At 41.5% G+C, this 18,261-nt stretch overlaps 1 protein-coding gene across 19 annotated transcripts in view; it reads left to right on the top strand.

Moving 5' to 3' along the window:
* The window catches only part of MICAL2 (microtubule associated monooxygenase, calponin and LIM domain containing 2), a 243,117-nt gene that overhangs the window by 154,546 nt on the left and 70,310 nt on the right, over positions 1-18,261 (top strand). For 13 of the 19 annotated variants that reach the window (XR_012903606.1, XM_075927882.1, XM_075927881.1 and 10 more), the window contains one exon: positions 233-332. Coding sequence is in view for 17 of the 19 variants with exons in the window: in XM_075927882.1 (XP_075783997.1) it covers positions 233-332 (100 nt within the window). In the remaining 2 variants the exon portion in view is untranslated. Of the gene's footprint in view, positions 1-232; positions 333-3,058; positions 4,761-18,261 lie in introns of those variants that run through there. The other 6 variants (XR_012903607.1, XM_075927884.1, XM_075927889.1 and 3 more) reach the window with 3 other exon arrangements.

Below are 18,261 nucleotides of genomic sequence, written 5' to 3'. Positions count from 1 at the left end.
TGTGGTTTGTACTGACTTTGCTAGTGTTTTTTATGTAGCCTGTTTGTAAAACTAGGCAAATAGCTAAGTTAGTTGATGTAATTCTGGGAAGGCAACTGGTACCCCAGGACTATGTGTATAGCAATGGGCGAGAGTCCCTTCTGGGCATGGAACCTGTTAATCTTTGTAAAGGTATTTATATTTAAATCCTTGTGAAGTTGTTTTTAATTTGTTTTTATTTTCCTTTTTTAAGGTGGAAACAGAAATGTGGACTCAAGAGGAACCCAAGCATCCAGACACCACCACAGAAAGTACTTCTTCTACTGTTAGCGGTCCAGAGGACAGGCCCCCAGGTATCATGACTTCCTTCTTTAGGAGAATTCTAAGCTGGCCCCTTAAGGTGACGAGGGATCTGCTTGACATTCCAAGATGCCTGTCTAACTGGATGCATGGTTTTCTGCACGCTATCAATCTTCATTTGCGGGACAATGCATATAACTATACCTACCTGTACGAACTCTTGAGCCTTGGTGTGCCATTCCTCTGTGCGCAGCTAGAGGTACTTACTCACATGTATCGGGAAGCAGAGCTATCACTTGAAAACATGCTTGAATGGGTGAAAAAGTTCTTTAGGGCTTAAATTCCTCTCAAGTGTGTTGCTAATTTGTGCCTTTCAGATTTCCAAAATTAACAGCCTAGCAATATGTTAATAAACATTTCAATTTAATATATGCTTTAAGTGAAGAAAGAACTCACTTTGATAGACTAGGTGCAATCAAAACATACTATGAATTTAAAACATTTACTTGTACAGTACAATATCATGAAGTTCAGTGTCCAGATGCATTTCCAGAACATGGGGACTAAATGAAGGATATTTTATTAACATTTGTGCAGGGGTGTATTTCTCACTGTGAAACAACCATGTTCCCAGGTTTACATTTTATAATTCTTGTTTTAAAGACGAAGGAAGAATATATTCTTTCAGACATTTCAAAGTGATTTGACAAGTGACTGGGTTTTGAAACCTGAATATGGCACATCCTTTTTCTCTTGCTTTCATCTCTTGCTCTGGGTACAAGGTTTACTAGTTGCATGGAGTTGTTTTGAAAAAAAAAATGTGTACTTAATGCACCTATTTCTAGCCATGCCTTTTTTAATTTATTACTTGAGATATCCTTTGTTAATACTAGGTATTTTCTGTAATACTAGTTTATCTAAAACTGAAATAAATTTAAAGAGCAAATCTTAGATGAGTGGACAATTAATTGAAATAGTCAGCTATAAGAAACATAGTATAGTTAGCTTTTAATTATTCCCAAAATGAAGAGATTTTCTCATTTGGGGTCTGATCCAAAGAGAGTTGAATACCTACTGCTTTAGCTGAAGTCAGCAGGTGTTGTAGATGCTGAAAATGACTTTGGACTGAGCCCTTAGCTTACAATATATTGCACTGAGATGTCTAAAAAGCCATATTTGAGTAAAATAGAAGTACTTAGAAATATTGTGTTTTTACACTGATTGTTCAGTTAGATGTTTTATTATTTCAGTGTAAGATGATAATGACTGAAAAATCAAAATTATTAAGTTGTATCATCTCTGAAGAAAAGTTTGTTTGGTTTTTTGTTTTTGTGGTAGACCCCATGTCAAGAGGTACTTTAATCCAAAAACTTCTCTAGAATGTATGGCACTATCTGATAGCAATTTGTCGTGAACAATCTGCCAAACTTGACAGTTGTTCAGCTCCTTTACCAGTTATACACACTTCTGTATCTCTGTGAACTCACTATTTGACAGGGAACAGATCTCCAGAAAATTAAAAGTATTTGTAGCAATATTTTTCTAATAAAAAGGCATTCATTTAAGCCACAGAAAACATGTTGCCAAATAGTGGAACAAAATAAACGGGGGCCAAAGATCTTAAATGGGTTGATATTAATATATATTGAAAAAGACCAAATGGAAGCATTCATTCTTGTTTGGCAGTAAAAAGCTTAGATTTTTTTTTTAATGTTCAGTTTTGCTGGTTCAATAGAAATAAAATTATCTGAAGAAAAATCTATCTTTATTTCAAAAAATACAGAAAATGAAACCAGGTACAGTCTTCAATGAGACTGCATTTCAGAATTTTTTAGGCAGGATGAGAAGGATGTATGCAAAGGCTTATACAAAGAATTTGCTTCCAAGTACAGCATGTCATTTGAAGCAACTTGCCAATAAGGCAAAAAACATATTCCAATGAGAACTTGCTAGACTTTTGACAGGACACAGTGACCATAACGGTAATATGGTAAGCACCTGTAGAGATGTAGAGAAATGTTTATTGTACTATTTCAGAATATTTTGAATACTGGATTCCTCTTTAGTAAAAACTTAAAATTATGAGCTTTTTATTTTTTTTAAATTATTTACCATGTTACTCCAGCAATTCTAAAAATATTAAGAAATGCATTTCCTGATTTTATTTAACTTGAGTTTCAGAGTGTTGGAGTGTCTATCTAAAATCTAGTCCAAGAGACTATTTTCCCCTAAAATTTCTCCACTAATGTTTGTAAATTCTGAAGTTTCGCAGCCTGAGCAAATTGTACTAAGAAGCTTGAAAACCTGATATACCATGAATTTTAACTAAGAAAATGAACCTTATTAGTAAAAAGTGAAACAAAGAAGTTAAGCATTATACAATAATCTGTAGGTTATTTACAGATTAATTTTTAAAACAACAAAATTCAGGGAAAATATATTCATGAAAAGCTTTATAATCATAAAGGCACATGAAATTATATGTTTGCTGACATTTCAAAATTGTTTGTATCACTAAAAATGTCACATTGGTTACTATATAATCCATGTATGTTTTATCCTTAGTCTTAAAATTCTACTATTAATGTTCAAAACTGTTCCTCTTTATAAATTAATGAAGAAAACTATCACTCATAAATTAATAAGGCAATTTAATTTTGGTTGATTTTTCTCCATTATATCATCTTTTTTGCCTAGTAATCTGTGATTAACTCCTGTAGACAAACTAAGGATCCTTTCCTTTCTTTTTCCTTTTTCCAATATCCTCTGTTGCTTTTAGTTAATTTCAACATTCCAGTTCTCCATCCTCTCATTGGCTGAAACATTTCACCTCACCTGTTGTAAGGTGATTGTTCTGCTTACCAGTTTCAGAATATTGTGACTAACCCCTAATTTGACAACATAAGATGGCTTTTCTTTAAAACCATTTTGGAGGAAACTGTGTGTCTGGTATATTAATAGATTAAAGATTTAGCATGATTCTTTTTTAACCAATTGCATGCACAATGTACAAAAGACAGTTTCTTATATTTCTATAAAGTATATTTCTTTCCGTCCTTCCCTACATGAAATCTTCTCATGTTTTTTAAATGTTAGTCAATGTCATTGTTTCTCAAACACGAATTAAATAAAAAGCTACTTCTTCTAAAACGTAATACCTGCACTAGTTCAGATCCAGAGCTTGAAGAATTTTATAGATGGTCTTCTGTGTCTTATTTAAGTGGGGATAGTAATGCTTTCTGGTTTCATAAAGCACCTTTTAGTTATCTGGATGAAAAAGTATTATACCATTTTTCCTTAATATTCAGAGGGGGGGAAAAGGTGAACTTTATAATGAAACAAAAATGACATTCAGGGCCAAAAAAAAAAAAATATCCCATTCAAGGAAAACAATTTAGCGCGCCATTGATCGTTTAATAAAAAATGGAAGTGATTTTGTTTTTAAGGCAGTTTGGATTCTAATATTAAAATACCAAGATTGTACAAATTGGAATGTTTTGATTGAAATTGTTTTTATTAATAAGTTTTTCACTATGCCCCATTAGCAACCTTGGCATTTGTTTTATAAACTGATAATGTGTCTTTGTGCATAAGAAGTTACCTTTATCTCTTATGAAGGGCTTATAAAATGTTTTTAGATGCCAAGCATATTTGAATCAAATGATCTAAAAAGAGATTACTACAAATGGAAACATAGGTAATAATTCTGCAAATGGATCTAGTAAGATAGAACCCTTCACTTTTGTAAATTCTAATTGAAATCACAGTGGTTCCAACTGCAGGTACGGGTTCTTAGTGAATTAATCTAAAACTTTCTGAACAAAACATTAAGGAGTTTGAAAACATCCCAGTGAAGAAATCATTCTGCATGCCTTACTGTAGAATGAGGAAGGACAATAGAAACAGGTGTGCAAAATCTTACTGTCTGTGTACATATTACTAAAATAATTGAGTTTGCTGGTATCCTTAAACTCTTTACAAGAATTAAAAATCCCTTTTAAAACAAAAACCCCAGTTCACTGCATGGCATTGACCTAACACTTCCTGCACCACCAGGCCAGCGCACAAGTATAGGGTTTTTTAATAATTGTAATGGTTTGGGTGTAGGTTTTTTTTGGGGTGAGGGGGGTGGGAGGGAAGGTTGTTGGGTTTTTTTAAACTAAACTCTGCCTGCTTCATCAAGATAAGTTTTATGAAGGAATGGTTTCTCATTTCAAATTACTTGCCATTGCTATGTTTCTTTACCTTCTGTTGCAGAGTCTTCATTTCTTTAAAGAATGCCATCAAGGACTCTTTTCCTGTCCTTCTCTATCTATTGCTTTCTTTTTGCTTCATGATCTTAATTGAGAAAAATTTAATTAGGTTTTTTAAATTCTGTATTTAAATTGTTACATGGAAATTCTGTATTTTGCACTATGAAAGCTGTTTAGCTTTATTTATGGCATTTGCTGTAAACAAAAATAAATGTAGCTCTTTTTAAAGCTTATGGTTTCCTCTCTTCCTTTAAAAAAAATCTTTTCCAAAGATTTACAGTCTTAGGAGTCTGATATTCAAATTCCCACTAGAAATTGGCACCTTTTGTGTACTCAGTCAAAATATCTTGCTTCACAGATGCAAGAGGACCAGAAATATTGCTGAATTGTGATATGTTAGTGCATCAGATATGCTGTTGAGGGAGAGTCAAGGTTTTTTCTGAAATCTTTTGATATGTGTATTGTACATACTGTAGATTGCATAGCTGCATGCTATAGAAATTAAAATGTGTTTAGGAAAATTTATAAAGTAATTTGCTTGACACCTGCATAAAAGGTACTTTTACAGTAGACTTTAATCTATACCTGGAATTTCTTAATTCTGGGCATGACTTATATTTGGGGGATGTTTGTGAGTTTATTCACAGAGCTCAGTTAAAATAGGTTATAGTTGACATTTTAGTGAAGAACTGTTTTACATATAGAAAGGAAAAGCATGATATATTTTTCTGGATTATCTACAGAGCAGGTCTTGCAAACTGAATAGCAAATACTCAAATTGATTGTGTGTGTTCTGCTTCTGTTAGATGCTGTAATAGTATACCTCCCGTGTGGTCTGAACCAAGGCTATTGTATTTAATAGGAGCCTTCCCATTAATTTCATAAGGCTTTGCTTCAGGCCAATAATCATTAATGTTGCACAAGGTGTTGCATCCACTTAAGATAAGTAGGAGTCTGGTGATGGGATTCACTCTCAGTGGGAACAATAGCTCTGTGCTGGTGAGCTCAGGGATTGACAGAACTGAATGCACAAATGAAATACAACCACTTTCCTTTAAATTCACTTATCTTTTCCATATTTTCTTTCAAATATGTATTGTGTTACTGTATAAAGGTCATGCTGCAGTACATGATGTGTGCTCTTTTCAAAGACAATATTGCATTCTAGGAAAAGCAGGTAATGTTTGTGGAAAAGCTTTATCCTTATATCCAGCTATTTACAGAAAGATGTTGCTATTTCAGTTTGTAAGTTTCCAAAATCGGTTGGGCTCTTGACAGCAGTTCACAGTAATGTGTCATATGGTAACATTGTAATGTGTCTTTTCAGTTAATAATGTTCGTTTATCCTGCTTCTATCTCTGCAGTGTGTGAAACTTTCACTGCTTCCCTTGCCTCTCTCAGCAATAAAACATGACTGGTAAAATAATAGATAAATTGGTTTCCAAAAATTATTTTATTACCAAATGCGTTAGCAATTGATATTATTGAACCTGAATGAGCTACTTGAATAGTGAAAATAAAACAAATTCTCAGAGATGAAGAATTGCCAAAATGAATAACAGATGTTTTCAATTAATTATTCAATAAGCTCTGATTAAAATAGGCAAGTCACAAAATCCGGAATGCCAGAATTCCAACAGGAATGAAAAGTTTGCCTGGCTAAGAGATGTACAGATCAAAACTGAGACCAATGCCTTATGTAAACAAATGAATATTGGGCAGTGTTTTCATAAGAAGGGCCGGGCCAAAACACTTCCAATAAAAATTAAATTGACACTTCAGGCAATCTGATTTTGCTTAGGGGCTGTAAATTTTGCCTGTTTTGGTTCTTTCAAGTTTTAGATAGAATCAATGGAATCAAAATACATTGAGAGATCATTGTGCCATTTCTGTCTTGGCCCCATTTTAGGACCCATTTGATAAGATACATTCATTGTTGATTCTCTGTATTCTAATCTGTATACTATCTATCTTAGAAAGAAAATATCTGTCTGTCCGTCTGTGCAAGAGCTGTCCCTAAATGGTAACAGCTAGGGCCACCAAATTTGGAAGGCAGCATCTTCTTACCCTAACTTAAGGCAAGGTTAAGGTTTGGTTGTGCTGGGAACATGAAAAGTGGCAGGAATGGGGCTGTTTCCCCCAATGTAGAAAGGAAGGGCAGACAGAGGAGAGACGTGATCCTCACACTCACTACTGGTGGCAGTAAGTGGAAATGGAATATTACAGAATGAGAATTAGGGACAGCCACACCAGCAAGAGAGAGACCAGCTGGGGACGGGGTTCTGCATGTGGCTGTCCAGGCCACCTTCTATGGGTAAGGTTCCCCTCTTTTCCCCCTCGCCACAGCCATGGGCCTACGTTTTGACCTGTGTTGATAGGACAAGAAGCAATGGGCTTTCAAACTGTCAGGATGGTTAAACATTGGAATAAATTGCCTAGGGAGGTTGTGCAATCTCCACCACTGGCAATATTTAAGATCAGGTTGGCTAGACACCTGTCAGGGATGATCTAGATGGTGCTTGGTCCTGCCATGAGGACTGGGAACTGGACTTGATGACCTCTTGAGGTCCCTTCCAGTCCTAGTATTCTATGATTGTCCCCCTGCCCCACCTATGGAGGCCTGCATGTTCCCCTCCTTCACCAATCCACATGGGCGTGTGGAGATTCCCCATCCCTGCTGTGAGGCTCCTACAGAGCCTTGTGATTTTTCCCTCTGCTCCCCATCCCCACTTCACCCAGAGTATGAGGACTCCATTTCTGCCTACCTCTCCCCCCCCTTGCAGGGCCTAGGGATTCCTTCTCCCCTTCCCCTCCATGCTGATTTACCGAGGGCCTGGGGTTTTTCTCTTCTCCCCTCCCTCCCATGCTGCTCCTCTCAGGGGCTAGGGGTTCCCTCCTCCCCACCCCTCTCTGCCACTCGTCCTTTTAGTATGCAACAAAACCCAACCAAACTTTTCTTGAGTGATACACCTGAGCAACACCAGGTAAATCTGCTAGTATATCAATAAATGGTCTAAATCCTCTTAAGAATTAGGACTAATGAGGTTCTTAACTACCGTGCTTTGAAATTTGTGCATGTGTACTTTGGTTCATTTCTTCTTCTAATCAATTAAAATTGTTTCTTATTAATGTTTATCCTGTACCTAGGGACCAACAAATATTGAGGTCCCAGGTGCTGAATAAATACGGCATAGTAAATAGTTCCTACTTCAGATAGCATATAATCTAAATGTACAGGACGGACACAGTAAAGGGATGTAACACGCATGCAGAATGATCAGTGTGAATGTCATGTTAGTTTCCTGCTTCTCAGTCAAAATAATTGTTAAAGCTTTTATAAGATAAAGTGCCCTCTCATGCTTTATAATACTGTTAGAGAAAGCTAGAACATGAATATCTGCATATGGGTTAACAGCTGTAATTCAGGACTCCAATCCCTCATGAGTTCACTGAGCTCTAATCATGTGAAGCCACACTGTAGATGAGATGACTGAATGCCTTTTTTCTTGCTTACTCTTGAGCCACTTCCAAAGGCACCCACGCTCTGTAAATCTCCACCCACAGTACATGCCATTTTGAACACACAAACAATGACGTCTTTTTCTTCTTCTTTATAATTTGTATTGACAATGGTATGTGTTTGTTTAAGATGGAGAAAAACATCAGAGATATTGCCACTCCAGTCTTGAAGCACTTGCTTAACAGGCCCCTTCCAACAAATGGGTTTGGATCTGATGCTGGTATTGCCCCCATAAATCTTCTCATTCTTTGCATTTTTCAGGTTTTTTTAAGGAAAGCAACCTATGTCTATGCAGCAGATCTCATTAGTGTTCAGTAGTTAGTTACAGAGAGATGAAGGATCTCAGCCATGTCATAGAATCATAGAATCGTAGGGCTGGAAGAGACCTCAGGAGTCATCGAGTCCAGCCCCCTGCCCAAAGCAGGACCAACCCCAACTAAATAATCCATGTCAACTCAGTTCTTTTTTATTTTTATTTGGTTCAAATTGTTTCTAATTACTATACAGGAATTAGAATAACACTGGTCTGTTCTTTTGAAAAGTCAGACTGATTATGCTTGGGTCTCATCTACACAGCAGTGTTATTTCGGAATAGCTGATGTTATGTTCTGAAATAACAAAGAGCGGGTCTACACTACAAGACTTTATTTTGAAATAATGGCGAGTTGGAGGACTTCTTACTCCGACTCCCATAATCCTCATTTTACTAGGAGTAAGGAAGTCGAAAAAAGAGTGCTCTTCTTTTGACTTCCTGCTGTGCAGACAGCACTTATGACCGAGTTAAGCTATTTCGACTTCTTCTACACAACTGACATAGCTGAAGTAGCATGGTTTAATTTGACTTTAGCCCTGCTGTGTAGATATGCCCATAGTCATTCAATATGGGATTTCTTGCTTAAGTATACATTAATGAAACTCTACTTTTTTAATGTTCTAAAATGTTTAATGTTGTTATTTCCATGCTAGTACTTTAGGATCTAAAGATTATTTTTTTTTAGCCATCTAAGCAATTTCAGTTTTTCAAACAACTCCTTGAAATTGCCAGAGTCACTATGTTTGTAATTCCTGTCTGAATTGAGATGTCTTTGATTCAGAAAAGCTACCATGAAACAGCCATTCCTCTTCCTTCTGAACTTTGGCGTGCATGAGAGCAATAAAAATATGAACAAGATAATACTGTATGAGCGCCTACTTCAAGAATTAGGTCACAGGCCTCCATTATCCCCATAATAAGATTACAGCTAGGGCTATCCTAGTTGACTTTCCTCCACTTGCTGCCCACACATTCCTCACATGCCACTTAGTGATGAATTATTGAATTTCACAATTTATGAACAGTTTTGAAAGCATGGCATGTTTATGCATCACTTGATTGTGCACATTGATTGAAAGATCACATTGTTGAAGCTCAGAAGATATAATGTATTAATGGTTGGTCCAAATATACAAGTTAGCAGTATAAATATTTCTCTAGGCCATTTTTATTTTGTTCATGAATGGCTAACAAGAATAAGGACAAAAGCTTTAACTCTCAGATGGTGGTTTCTGAACTCATTTCAGATGGCTGGAATTTCTCATGTGTTCTTTTGAAATGTGAAATTACAAAGGAATTTATATGTTACTACAGTGAAATACCCTTGGTTTATTACTCTAATGGCATAAAATATTGGTGCTGCCTGCTGAATCCATTAGGATTATGTGCATTAATATACCAGACTAACACAAGTTGCCCCAATACATTTTATGTAAAATTTGTTCTAAAATGAAAGCTATATTGTGCTAATGACCCCATGCGATAAACCGTTTGCCATAAATACACAAATCCATCTTCACCTCTTGCCTTTATTTCTAATACCTTTTCATTTTTTTTACTTTCAGTTTAGCAGGTTGTAGCATGCTAATGTTGCCCTGGGATGCATTCAGAAACTGCCTACTTTAAATGCTTTCCTAGTCAGAATTGTCTGGTTATGTTGTGCGATTGAATTTTGAAGTGTTTGTGCACCAAGCAGGTAAGGAGATTTTTAAGAAAGGGTTATAAAGAATTTGTACAAGTGTGCATGCACACTAGAGCTGAACCAAAGAGCCTTTTGACACAAGCTTAACTTGTCAGTTTACAGGTGAGGCGCTGTCGCAGGGGCATACAGGGCTAGGTTGTCAAAGCCTTTATTCAGTTTAGCAGGAGCAAAAGGAGGATTGATGCCTCCAGAATTAACTTGCCAAATCCCACTGTGAGTTACTGATCAGGGAGGGGTTGGGATGTGGTGTGGGAAGAGCCCCTAGATCCACTTCTCATACTTGCAAATCAGAGGTGATCATGGTTACCGGTAGGAGTGAGCTGCTTCACAGAAAGGATGAAATAATTTATTTTTCTCTTCAGAGCAAGGTTGGTTTTGGTGGTGGCATGAACCATCCTTTACTCAACATGGATTGTAAGACTTTCAACGAGAAAATTCCTTACCTAACATTTTCGGATGGTCTGAAATGTCCTCGTTGAGGGGAGAGGAGGGAGGAAACAGAGTCAGCTAATTTTAGATGTTTTCTCAACCTTGATTAAAATTCAAGCCTGAAACTAGACCACACAAGCCACCTACAAAGAGATGAAGAAAAAGAATAGCAAAAACATAGCTTCTGTCGTCTGCTTGCAGTTCAGTTGACCTGGGGTGTAAGTCCCAGTTAGACACTCAGAACTTGTTTGGCTTGTGAAAAAATGCTAAGATGCTTTTATCTTCTCATGGCCAGTCTGTGGGAAGCAAGTTGTGTAGTGAATGGGGTTCTTTTTTGTTTGTTTTTTTGGCCAAGCTTGAGCTGTTCTGTATAACTTGTGGCTTGCCAAGTTGATTAAGAAGTGCTGGACATAGCCCAGATGTTGTGTTGGTATTGCAAGTTTTTATACAGTCTTCAACCTGCTCTCTTAGCCAGAGTAGTTATCAAGCTGGTAGCAGCTGGCCAACTCCAGCATCACTTGAATGTTTGGTCCTTGGCATGTAGGCTGGAGACCGTAGCTATGTTTGGTATCTGGTTTCCTGGTGGTTGGTGTGACAAGGTCAGGGTGGAAGGGCTAGATTAGAAGAGGAGAGAGGCAACTCTAAAAAGCAGAAAACTCTCTTCTAATTAGCCAGAGCCTAATTCAATGCAGCCAGGAACAGCTGACCCAGAGTTATCAGCAGTAGGGCTCCTATAAATCAATTAAGGACCAGCTGATTTCACTTCAGGCTGCCACTGGGTCTTTTTAAAAGAGCCTTCACTGATGGGTAAGGAAGAGGAGTTTGGAGGAATGCAGAGAAGAGTTAGAACTGATAGTCAGAGAAGCTGATAAAAAGAATATGAGCATTGCCAGAGACAGTGGAGAAGGTGAAGGGGCTCCAACAGGGAGTGTTTGGGCTCCCTTCCCCAAGTGGCCAGAGAGTCCAGCCGATAGCTGGAGAGGACTGTTTACCCACCCCCAAGCTGACCAGGAGTGTTTGCCCCAACATTCATGTAGCCATGGGACAGAAGCCCCAAATGCCAGAGAGGGCAAGTGGGACTTGTGCTGCAGCATGTAGACTGCAGGGCTACGTCTACATGGGCAAGATTTTGCTGCCTGTCTACACTGGCTGCGAGTTCTTGCGCAAGAACACTGACATTCTAATGTAAGAAATCAGTGCTTCTTGAGCAAGAACTATGATGCTCCCGCTCAGGAATCTGCCCTCTTACGCAAGTGTTCTTGCGCAAGAGGCCAGTGTAGACAGGCAACATGAATTTCTTGTGCAAGAAAGCCCGATGGCTAAAATGGCCAGCAGAGCTTTCTTGCGCAAGAGAGCGTCTACACTAGCACAGATGCTTTTGCGCAAAAGCACATCTCTTGCGCAAAAGCACATTCCAGTGTAGACGCTCTCTTGTGCAAATACTTTAACGCAAAAACTCCTGCGTTAAAAGTATTTGCGCAAAATCTTGCCAATGTAGACGTAGCCCAGGATTGTGGACAGAACAGGGGACTCAGACCCAGGAGTGGGACTGACCCTGCCACAGTGGGCAAGAAAGACCAGATATTTATGCTGCTCTTGTTAGAATTTTCACCAGCCTCTGACACAGCTGAGCGTACTGGGGATGGTGTTGCTTTGCTTGCAGGTTCTGGCAGGAGTATGCAAATGTGAGGATAATTTATTTCAAGAGTTATCATGGAGATGGTTGTGAATAATTTCTTCTTGCTGATGGGGCACCAGGGTGTCCATCTTATCAGCCCTCATGTTTAACATCTAAGTGAGGGAGAGAGGCCTTGCCATAGTGGGTCAATCAGTGGTCCATCTAGTTCAGGATCCTGTCTGAGAGTGGCTAGCAACCAGCTACTTCAGAGGAAAGTTCCTGAAATTCTGTAGCAGGATAACTCATCCCAAGGTGAAGTTTCTTCATAACCCCAGTCAACTTATTCCTTGAGTCAGCATAGTTTGCACAGTTCTTTTTCTTGTTTGAGCTTTTGTTTTTGTTTTGATTTTTGCTGTTATAACTTTAGGGCGTTTGGGGGTTTTGTCCACATAAACATCCAGTCTTTTTTTGTTGTTGTTGTTTTTTTTCCAATATGGGTTTGTCTCCATAGTCTTGTGGCAATGAGTTAAACAGGCTCATAGTGCATTGTGCAATCATCTGAAATTTACTCCTTAAGAGATGGGTGACTGTGAGCCATTCTCCCCATATAGGGTCATAGATGAGGGCTGTCATAAGTGTCTTAAGATCAAGCCTGATCAAACAGAGCTAATGTTGGTAAGTAAGGGAAGTGTTGAAAAGAGCCGACAGTTACAACTGCTGCCTTTAGAAGTGAAAAATCCTGTCTTCTGATGTGAATGGCGCGCAGTCGTCAATAACGGAGAGGACCCACTGCTGTCACTTGGAGAGAGTCACATGAAATGCCTTTGGTCATTTTCAGCTGACCTACTGGCTGAGATTCTTGTTGTTTAATGCAAAGTTAATGAGTCCCTGAGAGTCACCTTCCTGCCAGACTACACAAGTGTGCTTTGCCGGAAGCGAGCTCGGTAGAGCGCTTGGAGGCATCTCTTAGTGCAGAACACTGATGCTCTGTGGTTAAAGAGGGCTCGCACTGTTCCTTGAGCTCTTCATTGGTTCCCTCTGCTTCCGGGTGTGTGCAGATGCTGTGATGACACGCATCTTTATCACTCCTATTGCAGGATTTGACAAAATTGCTAATTGTGTGTGAAGCATTAGCTGGCCTAAGACCATTAGCTGGCCTGTTTTGGAAACTGCTTTTCTCCCTGGGTCCTGTCGTGGCACATCCCGTTGGTGGGAATGCTCTCGCTGCCCATCTCTCTTGGGGCAGAGTGAGTGAGTTGTCCTAATGGGCACTAGAATAGTGCTTGCAATTTGTACCTACTCTCAACTCGCCAAAACGCCAGTGTGGAGACCTGGAGGTACGCTGAAACAAGCATCTCTTGAAAACAGCTTTCCGTCCTTGAGCAGTGACTGTATAATGAATTGAGGAGCAAGGTAAGGAATGGGCTTGTTCACTATTTGTACATTGTGTTGTGTCTTCAGGTGTACATACCATTTGGTAGATACGTTCTAAATGTGGCATTAGTATGGCAATATCAGAAATCCTATTTTATCATGCACAGTATTTCAATTTGTCGTCATTTAGTATCAAATGTGCACCATGTCCATGTCACCACGGCATTTTATAACTCTGCATTTTTTCCTTAACTATAAACACCCCAAAAAAAGTCTGAAAAAAATGTCATGGCAAGGAAGAGGAGGCTGGAGTTGGCTATTTTCAATGTAACACACCAAGATTTAGTAACAAGTAATAGAGCAGCATAGTAAGGGGACTTTTATTTCCTATGTTGAGTCACATTACAAATTGCCTCTTGACCTTTGATTTGGTTTGATTCATCATAAAGGGTTAGTAAATAGCTCACACATAAATCTGAGCTTTTTAAAAGCTGAATTTGCTATCTCTTATCAGCCTAATTCAGAAATTCCAAAGCCTCCTAAGCCCCTTTGTGCTCTACATTGCAGACAGGAGCAGTCTGCAGTAACTTACCCCAAGGGCAGACAGATCTTCACTCTGCCCTGGAATGCTGCCCAAGTGATGTGCTGTCCTGAGGACACAGTCAAGAGGCTAGATAAGGGGTCATGACTACACTCTGTTTTCACGTATACAACAAAAGCTGCAGACTGAATAACTAGAGAAAACGTATGTCTGGCACCAGCCACTGTCTGAAGACAAGATACTCGGCTCTATAGGTCCAGTATGACCATTCTTACTGTCAAGGCTGATTCCCCACACTGGCAAGATGAATGCAGAAGTGGGGGCCCACAAAAGCAACCCCAAAACCTTATCTTTCCAGGCTTTGGTATAAAGCTTCCCCCTAAAATCTTAAAAACCTAATTTTTGAGGATAAAATCCGCTGCCACCATCAAGTGCTTTTGAACCCACAAACGGGTGGACACTTGAAACCAACCCCGGGGCACCCCAAGCTCTTTTCTCTGAAGGGCTTGAAAAGAAAAGAAAAAATACAAATTGCAGTCTGTTGTGGCTGCCTCTCTCAAGATTATAGTTGCAAACATGATTAAGGTGACTGGATGGTAAGAGTCACAAATTAATAAACTCATGGGGGATTCCCATGGGCTCAGGACTTAGTCACAGAAGGAAGGGAAAAAACCCATTTCTAACATACAGACCTTAGATCCAAATTCCCAAACCAGAAAACAATAAAACCGGATGGATTTATCTAGGCTTTGCTCTAGTTACAGATGGTGAAGAGTCTTTTCTTGGAGAGAGACATGTCCTCTGTCTTCCTCAGTTTCTGGAGAGCAAACTGGCTCAGAGACAAAGGAGGGAAAACCCCAAAATTCCTTTGTCTCAGTTTGAAATCCCTATCTGCATTTCTATTGGCTGACTGCTACCTGGCTAAGTACAGTTAACCCATTAGTCCCCAGGCTGCTGGCCATACCTCATGACCATGACACTTACTTCACAATTGAAAGCAGCTGCTGCTTTAAGCATTTCTGCATAGTACTGCCACATCTAGACTCTGGTATATGGACAAATACAGATGGGTCCTGAGCATCGCTGTCACCGCTGTCTTGCTGCACAACATGTGGGGAGGGCCAGCCAGAGCATCTGCAAATACATTCGGTCTTGGGTTCTCTATTATGCTGCAAATCAGGGCTGGGCAAAATATGGTCTGTGGGCCAGATCTGGCCCGCAAGAGCCTCCGCCAGCTCCCTGCCTGTCCCTCCTGTGCTTGGCATTCAGGAAAGTTGGCTAAGGGGCCATGCATGTCTCTGAATGCTGAGAGCCTGGGGAAGGTGGCAAGAGTCTTCTCACACTGCCCCCATCCCTAGTAGTTCCTTCCAAGTGGCCGGTTTCCAGCCAACAGCAGCTGCCTCTTTGCAGGACAGGCAGCATGCGAAGTGCCCCTCCCCTATTGTCCTCCGGGCTCACAGTGTTCAGTTCAGAGCAGCAAATATGGCCCCTGCAGCTGCCCTGAGCACATACAGGGGCGTGGAAGGCAGGGAACCTGGCTAAGGAACCTGCTGGATAACTGGCTGGGAGCCACCCAGGTAAAGTCTCCCAGCCAAAGCCTGCCACTGGCACACCAGCCTCTCCCTCCCTCAACCTTCTGCCCCCTTCCTGCACTGCTACCCCATGTAACCCAAACCTTCTGCTCCCCTGCTCCAACCCCATACATCTCCCCAGACACTGCATCCCCTCCTGTACCCCTCCTCTGGTCACAGGCCCCTCCCAGACTTTGCACCCCAGTCGGCTATCCCTGGTCACAGCCCAAATCCCTGCACCCCTTCCTGCTCCAGACCCTGCACTCCATCCCTCAGGCCAGAATCCTCTCCTGCATCCATACCCTTACCAGATCCTGCACCCCAATCAACTGCCCCAGGTCACAACCCAGTCCCTACCCCAGGTCAAAATCCCCCCTCAGGCCCCTGCCCAGGTCACAATTATTGCTCACGGCTGTGCTACCCCCACATCTCTCAGTTGCAGCTCATGTTTCAGACACACTGAACACTGTAGGAATAGGCATCTGTTTCCAGTGGTCATTATAGTGATGCCCACAGACTGTTCTGCCTCCTTCAGGGGTTGCACCCAAAATAGATGGGGGAGGCGGGCACCTGGATGTTTCATTGTGCTCTCCTGCACTGACTTTCCTTGATCCTCGCCTGTCACCATCAGGATTCTGCAGGAGGGGACAGTGCTTGCTCTAGAGAGCTGATAGGCCGTATAAACACAGCTGAGGCTCCACATGTGGTGTTGTCAGAAAAAAAAAAGTCATTTGAGGTCATGGCTCCAGCTTTGCTGGCTAGGAGACCCTTTTGTAAGCTTCTCAACTGTCTTAAACTTGTCATCAGCAAAAGCGTAATTACCGAGTTCTTTCAGTGAGCAGGAAAACAATTTAATTTGTGTGGGCTTTTTGTTAATATAAGCTGCTTTTAGTCTGTGTACTTCCTGCAGAGCTTAACAGGGATCAAGCCGAAGCCAGGCCTGCCAGGAAAGGAAAGGAAAACTATATAAACACTTATTTTACACTGTAGTCACTGAGGAGGCATGAACTGGGATCTTAACGTTTATCTAAACTACAGAATGAGGTTGATTTAATTTAGGTCCACCTATACCCGCCACAGTAATTCCTGTTAGTATCCATGCTGCTCTCCTCCCAGTGGGCTTCTTACAGGGACCAACGTAGCACAGAGTTCCCCAGCTGCCTGGCATGACCGCTCCTGCTGGGAGCCTCACTCTGGCTCACTTTCACAACAGAGGCTGCCAGCAGGGAAGCGGACCCTGAGAGAATTGAAATTAATTGGAGAGCCGGGGCAGCAGCCCAGTGGGAAGCTGGGAGCCTAGGGAGAAGGAGGGGTCCCAATAGGGAGAGGAGAGCCTGGGCAGCAACCTGCTGGGAGTAGGGTTGCCAGGTGTCCAGTATTCACTCAGAGTCTGGTATTTTCACCTCCTGTCTAGTTTAAAAAAAAAAAAATTCAGAGAATACCGGACACCTGAGATGTCCAGTATTTTCTGAATTTTTCCCTGGCCAGGAGGCAAAAATTCCAGGCACCTGGCAACTCTACAAACACTCAGCACCCGGCCTCCCCCCACCCACCGAGCCTTCCTCTGGCCCCCAATATCCCCAGCCCCTTGACCCCAGCCTCCATGCTTACCTCTTTCCCCAAGGCTGCAGGCCAAAAGACCTAGGGGAAGCAGTGCTTCCCCTGGGTCTTAGTGCTCAACCTCTCCGCTGTTACTCTGCACTCACTCTTAAAGGGAACATACTGTTTTAATACTGTGGGGGTTTTTTGTTTGGTTTTTGGCTTAATAAGTCCTTGGAGCCCCCTTTTATTTTTTCCTCAACTTTGGTCTCTCCCCCCTTTTTTCCCTTCAACAGAATTTTTTCCCCTGTGGTTTTTTTTTTAGGGGGGGGGGGTGTTTTTCTTTCAACCATCTGGCAACCCTAGCTGCGAGTCTTGGGAGTAGTCGGGCTGTGGGTGGAGCCCCACCCCCGGGTGCATGGGGGATGGGTATCCTAGGAAGGGGAAGGTGCTGTCTTCCCAAACTACCTCACCTGGCCCCGCCCATGCACAGTGCTGTGCCATGCCTGCTGGCCAGCTTTTGGGAGCTCCGGGGCCAGGGTAGGCTGGGGCCATGCAGTCCACTGGCTCTTTAGGGTCGGGGAAGGTTGAGGAGTGCTACCCTGGGCAGGAAGGGCATAAGGGCCAGTAGCCACAGTAGGGAAGGTGGGGGAAAGGAGGCTGAGCAAGGGCTAGCAGGCCACAGGGAAGGAGCATAGGCCGTGGTGGGTGGAGCTGAGGAGTGCTTGCCTCCCCAAGCCATGGGGTCACCCCGCGCCCATGCCTAGGAGATGGACTGAACTGTGAGCTCGGCTCAGGGTTCATAGCAGGGTATCTCCCAGGGAGCCCCGAAATGGATACAAATGTTACCCACCAGCTGATGTTGTAAGGCCCTGACACTGTATTCCCCTAACTGTGCTGCCATAAGCCTGTGGCTCTTGTGGGGGCTGAGTTGTGTTGGCGTGGTAGGGCACTTGCACCAGCAGGAACAAGGCTGTCATGTGCACACTGAGGCTACGTCTACACTGCTGGGTTTTTGCACAAGAAGCTTTTGGTGGAAGAGATTTTGGGTAAAAACGTCTTGTGCAAAAGTGCGTCCACACCTCGAAGCGCATTGCTTTTGCACAAGAGAGCATCTGTACT

The sequence above is a fragment of the Pelodiscus sinensis genome, chromosome 4 (genome assembly GCF_049634645.1).
Source record: "Pelodiscus sinensis isolate JC-2024 chromosome 4, ASM4963464v1, whole genome shotgun sequence".
NCBI lineage: Eukaryota > Metazoa > Chordata > Testudines > Trionychidae > Pelodiscus > Pelodiscus sinensis.
The sequence above is the reverse complement of the archived record's forward strand: the minus strand, read 5'-3'. Positions and strand labels throughout refer to the sequence as shown.